Source organism: Primulina tabacum, chromosome 16 (genome assembly GCF_025594145.1).
Source record: "Primulina tabacum isolate GXHZ01 chromosome 16, ASM2559414v2, whole genome shotgun sequence".
NCBI lineage: Eukaryota > Viridiplantae > Streptophyta > Magnoliopsida > Lamiales > Gesneriaceae > Primulina > Primulina tabacum.
Window position 1 is genome coordinate 34,836,226 of NC_134565.1, and position 9,418 is coordinate 34,845,643.

The following is a 9,418-nucleotide window of genomic DNA, read 5'->3' on the forward strand; positions in this document are numbered from 1 at the left end:
GTTTTCGTGCAGCATGGGTCTTTTCTTTCTTTTTTTTTACTCCCCTTTCAAATCTCTAATAATATTTTAACGATTTCTTTTTATTATTATTTATTAAAAAGCATAGGCTGCAGACAAACCCTTTGATGTCTGAAAATTTGTCTGTATTTATGTATTTACAAAGTTGAAAGATCCTCTTTCTCCAATGATTTCAACATAAAAAACTCCTCTCTTTTCAAATTTTTGGCAACTCAATTCAGCCGGCTAGCTACTTGCCTCTCATGTTTAGTCCCAATTGTAACATCGATCCAAATTTTCTAAGCTTTTGTGTCATCCCTTACGTCGTGTAAATTCTAGCCTTCCCCTTCAAAGTACTTAATTCTTGCTTTTTATATCAAATCATCCTCCTGATCATCACAGCTAAAAGAATATTTCAAGATCGAAATGCTCGAATTTTTTTTGTTTCAACCATGATTTGTTTACGCTTCTTCTTACTATGCTTATGCTTTGATCTGATCTGCAGCAGCCCACAATTCTATGATCAAACACTATGTGATTCAGATAAGAATTATCCAGGCACTAGGTACACTTGCAATTCCTCACGATTATCATGCCAAACGTTCGTTGTATATAGAGCCAATGATAATTTTGCAACAATCTTGAGCATTTCAAATTTGTTCAAAAGAGATCCAAGTGTCATATTGCCAATCAACAGCGTCTCATCTTCGAATCAGATTCTTGAAACAGGCCGTGAAGTGCTTGTTCCGGTCACGTGCTCTTGCACGGGCCAGTTTTTTCAGATAAATATGAACTACACGGTGTCTCAAAATATAACATTATCAGCAGTTTCATGTGAGATTTTCGAGGGGTTGGTGAAATACGTTACGTTGGCTGAGGAAAATCCGGTTCTGAAAGGCCTTCTAGTTGGTACGGTGCTTCGAGTGCCTCTAAAATGTGCTTGTCCAGAATCAGATGATGATGCTTCTGTGAAGTTCCTTGTCACATACCCTTTTATCAAAAGGGATAATACAAAAAAACTGAGCGAAAAATTCAACGTTTCGATAGAGGAAATATGGCAAGAAAATCATTTGCAACCCTCACCAACTGTCTATCCATACACAACTGTTTTAGTACCCTTGAAAGATAAGCCATTCATAAATCTAAGCATTCCCGATTCGGACCCTCCAATGCCTCAGTTTCTTCCCACGATTCCCGTTGCAAGGACGACTAAAAGCTCACAGATAAAGAATCTCTACACTGTGGGATCTGTAGCTGGTTTTTTGTCTGATTCTTGCAATTTTAGTGGCATGTGGCTTGTATATTAGAACCTTGAAGAAGTTCAAAAACTCGAATTTCCACTCTTCGACTCGTAGAATCAGTTCGTTGAACTCGTGTTCTACTCCAACAAGAAGCTCCACGTGTCTATCGCCGGATTTACTTATTGGGATCAAGTATTCTTTATGCACTTTCACGATGGAAGAGATAAAAATTGCCACCAAGAACTTGAGTGAAAGAGCTAAGATAATTAACGGTGTTTACAAAGGATCGAGTGAAAATGGTGAAGTGATGATCAAAGAAATGAGATTTGAGGACACCAAACAGGTAATCGATCTGCATTCAAAAATCAACCACGTCAACATAGTGAAGCTACACGGAGTTTGCTATGGAGAGCACGATTTCTCGTGGTCGTATCTCGTGTTTGATTACCCTTTGAATGGCAACTTAAGGGACTGCTTGGAAACATCATCTGCTGCTTTTCATTGGCAACGGAGGACTCAGGTAGCATTTGATATCGCGACCGGTCTTCATTACTTGCACTATTCTGTTGTTCCAGCATATACTCATAGGAACATGAATAGCAAAGGCATATTCTTGACTTCAAACTGGAGGGCAAAGATCACAGTATTTGGGAATGTCACGGAATCCGGGAGTTTAGCTTGTTCCACAAGCTGGATTGCTCCTGAGTACATTGCCAACGGGCTCGTGAGTGAGAAAGTAGATATCTTTGCGTATGGGGTTGTTCTGTTCGAGCTCATTTCAGGGAAGGATGCAATGGATGGGGATTTTTTCAAAGAATCGATCTCGTTTCTTGGGGGAGGAGGTATTGAGGGCGGGTGCTTCGATCAGTTGAGAGATTTGGTCGATCATTGTTTGAAAGACGACTATTCTCTGGCTGAGGCCTTATGCTTAGCGATCTTAGCTAGATCATGTGTCGAAGATGATCCAATGCATAGACCATCAATGGATGATGTCCTCAAAATTCTTGCCAGAATGGTTTGATTCAAGAAATTATAGCAAATTTGTGACTTGTAGTATGAGCTATGTTCTGTTTATGCACCACATATATTGAAGAAAAGGGTTACAAATATTTTTTCCTTGTTCATTCTTATGTGAAACGTAAAAGTGCTACATAATTTAGAGTTTGCCAGTCAATTAGATCCAGTAATACAATGTCGATTATTTATTATTGTAATGCCCGAGATTTTATCACTGTAATCAGACATTAATTAATTGACAGAATTGAGATTTCAGGAGCGAAAGTAAGATGTGAATGGAGAAGCCGAAGCACCAGTGCACCATAAGTTCAGTAATCGGACAGAACGTCTGGCGCCCGAGCGGTAGAAAATGACCGCCTCGAGCGCTAGTGTACAATAAGTATAGTGCTCGGACAGAATGTTCCGCGCCCGAGCGGTAATTTTTAACCACCCGAGCGCCGCCTGAAATACAAGAAGAGTGAGCCACGTTTCTTTTCCATGCAAGATATATATAAATCTTTCATTCTCATTCAGAGTTCAGCAAGAAGAAAGAACGAGAGCTCCAGGGAAAAGACTTTAACTTTCTTAGATTTAAATTGTGATTGCGCAAGATCCGTCCATCTGATTTTCGATCCGAGTTCAGTACTGTGTTTCTCTTGTCAAGAACTTCAAAAGGACGTAAGTTTTATTATGTTCTTTTATGATTTGAAAATATGATATTGAAGGAATCATGATATGACTGATATTATCTGTTCATGAGATTGTTGTAATTGTATAATCGAAACCGGATCGAAGAACGGATACTATATGAAATTGTTATCATTTTCAGATTTGATTTGATTGAGAATATACAGATTTAGTATCAGATTGTGTTTGTTGATTGATTATGAGTTGAGATTGGTATCTGCTGATATTGTATTGCTGGGTATATCGAGATTGTGCTGTTATGACGTCGAAACAGAATTAGATTGAGTTCTGATTATGTCCAGTATTGGTTGAGTTGTATATTGATATTGTACTCCTCCATAATGTCATTGCCAGATTGAGTATTGACAGCTTCGAATTCAAGACTTCGACTTAATCAGATTGATCTACGAAAAGAAAGGCATAAATCAATGTTGAACCGGGAAGATACGACTCGAGTTAGATTCGACTTAAGTTTCTCAAAACCACAGACTTTATTTTATTGCATTAATATTTGCAATTCATGAGTTTGATATGCTTAGTATATTGATTTATAGCAAAGCTTGTATACAGTCTTGGGCAGATGTGCCTAGTCTTTGGCAGAACCGCCAAGTCATTGGATTTTTGGTGTATCGATGTGCTTAGGAGTAGATCGACTCTTATTGCAGAAATTCGGTACAGAATGCCAAAGTCTGGGAATAAGAACGTACGACCATCTAGCTGGGAGAGTATGTGGGAGACTGTTGCGTTCTTATTCAACCGGGATCCCTAGATTAGAGAAGAGTCGAGTCAGAGATTATGAGTCAAGAGTTTGATTTACAGTTTTATATCGATTCATGTCTTTCAGATTATGATACATGTTATTGATAACTGTTCCATGCTTTTATATCTGTTTATATGATTGCATGTATACGTTGTTTATACTGGGAATATATTTCTCACTGGAGTTATCCGGATGTTGTTGTGTTTGTATGTGTGTATGACAACATGTGGGACATGATCAGGGTCAAGAAGAGATTGAGATTAGCGTGGAGATTCAGACCCAGAAGTAGAATTGTTTTCATTACCTGATATATAGTGAATAAACATTTTAAAAAAATTTATGACCCAGTTTACTTAATTGTTACATTTGATCATAATAATGATTAAGAAAATGAATTAGCGTCCGGATCCCCACAATTATTCTGTCTTTTTCTCTGTCAAAGGATCAAGTTTTATACCAAGGCTTCACTGACACAATACTTAATTCATGGATGGAATTATTCAATTTATTATAGTTAGGTCTCAGATGAGTTTACAAGCTGACTTTGGGACATGCATAATAGAGGCTAGAATGACAACAGAACATGTGCGTGTTTATATAATATTTTTTTATAATTTTTTAGTCTATATTTAAATAATGATCAAAATATAATTATAAAATAATGAAAAACTACACTGTAATTTTGATATATGAATTAAAATAAATAAATAAAAAAAGAAAGAGAAAAAAAAAAACAAAATAAGAATATGAAATTATAGTTTACCACTGAGAAAAGAAAAGTTCTATCCGCTAAATTAAATATGACTTAATTAAAATTTTAATATTTTATTAATATATAATTATTAAAACAGAGAATGATACCAATTAATTACTCTAACAATATTAAATTTAATAATATAATATAGATAATATATATATATAATATAATATAGATAATATATATATATATATATATATATATACAAGAGAAAATATACTAGTGATAAGAGATGCGAGATTGGTTGTCCTCGATTTTGGGACATCATGTAATAATATGTATCCAATTGCGAAGAATCGTAATCCTAATAAAAAAAATTGTGACAAAGCTAGCTCTACCTAGGTGCCAATGAGACTGAAATCTCAGTCGGGACCTTAACCCGGTCGGCCCAAATTCTCGATGCCAAATAAAGCTTCGATATCTTACCCGCGACCCATTTCATCTCAGGTCTCTTATCCGGATCCTCCTGCACGCATTGCAACGCAACACGTGTCAGCCTCTCCACCACCTCCACCGGGAAAGAATCCTTCAGCCTTCTATCAACCCACCGCCTCAACCTCCCCTCCACCCCCTCGCCGCCGCCCTCCAACACCTCCCTAGCCGTCTCGATCAACGATATCCTACTGTAACTACCGTTTCTCAACTTGTATTTCACCGGCTCCTCTCCGGTTAACAGTTCAAGAATGACAACTCCAAATGCGTACACATCGGTCTTCTGGGTCGCCACACCGGTGGACTTGAACTCCGGCGACATGTAGCCTCTAACGCCCTCAAATTGCCTATCAGCCGCCGCCGCGTCTGGCTTCTCCTCCCCCATCGTCTCGCCGCAAAGCTCCGCCGCGCCGAAATGGCAAATCTTGGCGTTGAAAGAAGGCTCGGTAACAAGGATTCCGCTGCTCTTTATGTGCTTGTGGATCATATCGATGCTTAATCCTGCCGTGTTATGAATGTAATCAAGCCCGTGTGCTACGTCCGTCGCAATCTGCATACGCGATATCAAGGTCGATAGAATTGTAAAATCCGGATTCATCTTACTCCTCAGGCACACACCCAAGTCCGATCCTTTCACGAATTCAGTAGATGAGGTAAATATGTTCACCGGAAACGGAAACTCCGAGGAGCTTGACTATGCTCGTGTAGTGGCTTCTGCTGATCACCGACAGCTTCTGTTGTACATCCGAACTCGACATGGATTTACGGAGCTTGCGCTGAAAAACCACGACGTCTTTCCCTTTCAGAACGCAGCGCCAGGACTGGGAAGAAGAGGATGAGGAGGAGAACCTCTTGGCGAGAAAATTATTCGTGGCGGCGCGGATTTCGGAGAAGTTGTAGATTGTGGTGCTTTCTGGGAGGTTGTCCCGTAGGCTTGACAATGAGGTTCGACTATCGGCGGAGGTGGTGGCGATGGACGAATCAAGCCTGTAGGTGGCGGAGGAAGATGCTGAGGTGGCGGTGTTGAAAGGATTCGACTGGGGGCCCGTTGGTAAGCTCGAAGAAGATGATGATGAGGGCTTGTCCGCCTGTAATCTGGACGATGACTTCCTTGGGGCCGCCGGAGATGAACTGGTACGTCGAGGTGTCTGGGTCGAGGTCAGGCTCGATCTTGGCTCGGATGCTTTGATCGCCATTTTCGTCTTACACATAACAGAGCAAGATCTGAAATCCAAGATGGGTACCTGAAAATTTTGGGAAGAATTGGTGGAAATTTAAGTAGTATTCCATTAGAATGGCTGTAAAAGTCTTGAAATGGTATTAAAAAACAGTACACTGATTAAATTTGTTAGTATTCGGTCGATAGAGACAGGACTCGATGCAAAATTATTGTCTTAACAACTTAATTATCATAATACATAATAACTTGACTTCGTTACAGAAATACTATTTTAAAATTTTCAGATTCTATCCTTATTTTATTTTATATAAATTCACAAATTAATAATATCGACTTAATAATTTATTTACGACAGCTGATCGAAAACTCTAGAAAAGGATTTGAACGCTCAAGTACTTTTTAGCAGGCATGACAATTGCACTTCCAGGTGCCGCATCAAACGGGGCGAGTTCTGCTCATTTATTGGGTTTGGGAATAATTCAAATTCCTCAAAGTGGGTACGGGGTGAAGATGAGATTGTGATCCAATTCAGAACTCCTCAATTATATACATGTGCATATAATAAAAATTAAGTTTGAATACTCAATATCGTATAATTATCTTTTCATTAATCATATGATTTAAAATGGATAAGAGAAATTTAAGATTTTGGTGAAAGCATGGAATCGTGTTTGAAAATATGAGTGAATTTCATGTTACTTGCTAAATGCTAAATCCAATTATCTGACATTGATTTGGAGATATGAGGTCCATAAAATATATATATAGAAATTTAGATTAGATAATTGGATACAGTATGATGATATTACTCTTCTGCTAGCGTATCATCAACCCAAAATATGATTGTAACGACGGTGTGTTTTCATCGAAATGAGATAAAATCAATTAGATTAGGATTTAAGAAGTCGATTAATGGATGTAAAATCTTCATCAAGGTTTGAATTTTGAGTTTCTATTTGGAAAAAAAAAATATTGTAGAAACCAAGATAGGTATGTAAAAAATTGGGAAGGAGGACTGAGAATTTGGGATTGATCGATTCGCAGAGAATTAATTATTCGAAAATACGGGAAAATTTCAGCTAGGAATTGATTAGGTGTCATTAGTCTTAACTCAATTGGAATTGCGGAAAAAAAGGTCGAAATTACATAAAAAAGGAGAGGATGGCTCCGTGTTTTGGTGTCCAACTTCCAATATTCCCGATAAAGACAGGACTCCAGACAAAAGTTGTTGCTTAGCAACTTAATTTATTATTGTTATTAATATTGTAATTAGTTTTTTTTTTTTAAAAAAAAATCTTACGATATTGTAGTCAATTTTATGAAACATATTTCTGATCCGACTCTAAACTAAAAAATATAGTTTTGTATGTCAAAATATTATTTTCACTGTAAATATAAATTGGATCAATTCGTCTCACGTATACCTATCAATGAGATTATATACATGTTATTTTAAAAATCAATACTCTAATTAGTTTAAAAGAAGCCTTATAGTCTTATAGACCTTTTAAAAATTTGTGATAACTCGTTTAAAAATATTCAAAAGGACAGTTACAACAACTCAATTTCGTGATTGATTATATTATAATTGACAAGAACAACGATTAGATAAAAAAAAAAAAAAAAAGAGTAAATGTGGAATTTAGAAAGCAAGAAACAAATCAAGTATTTAAAAAAATAGTTTATAGAGGTTGGACATTATATGTGTACAACAGAAGGAGTTGCGTGACAATACTGCTTATTAAAATAAATCCACTTTTAAAGAAAAAATGTAAAATAGGTAATTTAAGTCAAATCAGCAGTCATCGAAAGGATATGTCCACACGTGACTTTTTGCGGCTAAAGAGCGATAGAGATGATAATTTTCTCTGAGACTCAAAAAAAATCTAATATGTTCGAATCGGGAAGAATATTAAAGAAATTTTTTACTCAGATTTAATTGATATGAGATTTTCGGGTATAGAGATGGAAACTACTCTTAAACAATCATACTCGTACTTGACTCAAATATTCGATTAAATTAACTTATATGATTTTTCGGTTATGATATTAATTTTAATATACTTTTTTGGAATACAAACATGTTGTGAGACAGTCTAGTGAATCAATTTTGTGATACAAATTTTCTATTTAGATCATTTATGAAAAATATTACTTTTTATTATAAATATGAGCATGACAAACCCATCTTACATATAAGATACATGATATTGTCTCAGAAGAGACTCATCCAGAATGATATTAATTGGACGAATGAACAAAATTAAATATAGTTGAAACTATTTTTGTAAAATTATAATGTTATGATAAATTGTTTCCAATGCTTTGTTATTTATTATATAATTTTTAATTTATTGTTATCGCTAATTTAGTAAATATCACGGTTTACTCGAAATAATTCAAATTTGGGAAAATACGTGATACTATGATGTTTGGGTAGAGTATGAATATATATATATATATATATATATATTATATATAATTGAAGATTATAAAAATGATGACTATATTAGGAAAATGAAAAATAAATAATCAATAAATTTATATAATGAATCTAAAAAAATTTACATAACAAAGGTATAATTATAATCGTAAATAAAAGTTTCATCTAATCAATTAGAAATTACTTAATATAAGAATCTCAACTTTAATTAATTAAATAAGTAGAATTTTGAATGGATGTTTAGCCCGTCACGACTTAAATTAGTTTTATAATCAGGCTTCATCATCTGAGAACGGCCAAGCGTTGAATATTGATTCGAACAAATTAAAAGATAGCCAGCTCTAAAGGACTGGCGAATTAACTCGGCGCTTCTTGTTTTTGACCTTGTCCTTCTTTCAATGGGATGTCAAGCATTGACGTCATCGATGACACACACGTGACGTGGGTTTGTGGGCAAAGAATTAGTTGCACTTTGTTAAAGAAGAATGATTAGTAATTGGGAGCTGAGTAGTATATATAATTGTATTGAATCATTGTTTGGAGAAATAATAGTTTTATTTAGAATTTTGGAAAGGGTCGGAAGTTGCGTTATATACGACGGTCTGTATTTGAATCATTGCCGAGAGAAAAAATTGTTTTTATATAAAAACTCGATCGAAGCTTGATATTTAAGTTATTGCGCTAATTACTAACTTTTTAGATGATAGGATGTGGAAACAGGCTTGCCAAGTTTGACTTATAATGTAAACGGGTGCCGGTTGGCCGCTGCTTGCTTTTTGCTTGGTTGGGGGAGTTATCGTCCTATATTTATCTAGTTTTAATACATATTTATTTATTTATATCTTCCAAGGAATATACCGGGTTTTTTTTAAATAATATTAATTAAAAATTTATTTATTAAAATATAACAAAACTCAAAAGGTTT

At 35.5% G+C, this 9,418-nt stretch overlaps 2 protein-coding genes and 1 pseudogene across 2 annotated transcripts; 2 read left to right on the forward strand and 1 right to left on the reverse strand.

The window, feature by feature from the left end:
• Positions 1-449: 449 nt before the first annotated feature.
• Positions 450-1,304, forward strand: LOC142528544 (lysM domain receptor-like kinase 4). The gene has a single exon (XM_075633586.1). The coding sequence runs from the start codon at positions 450-452 to the stop codon at positions 1,302-1,304; it is 855 nt and encodes a 284-aa protein (XP_075489701.1).
• A 148-nt stretch (positions 1,305-1,452) lies between these two features.
• On the forward strand, positions 1,453-2,259 carry LOC142528545 (protein LYK5-like). Its single transcript, XM_075633587.1, has one exon. It carries the CDS (start codon positions 1,453-1,455, stop codon positions 2,257-2,259), a length of 807 nt encoding a protein of 268 aa, XP_075489702.1.
• A 2,484-nt stretch (positions 2,260-4,743) lies between these two features.
• LOC142530047 (PTI1-like tyrosine-protein kinase 1) lies at positions 4,744-6,278 on the reverse strand (annotated as a pseudogene).
• Positions 6,279-9,418: the final 3,140 nt, after the last annotated feature.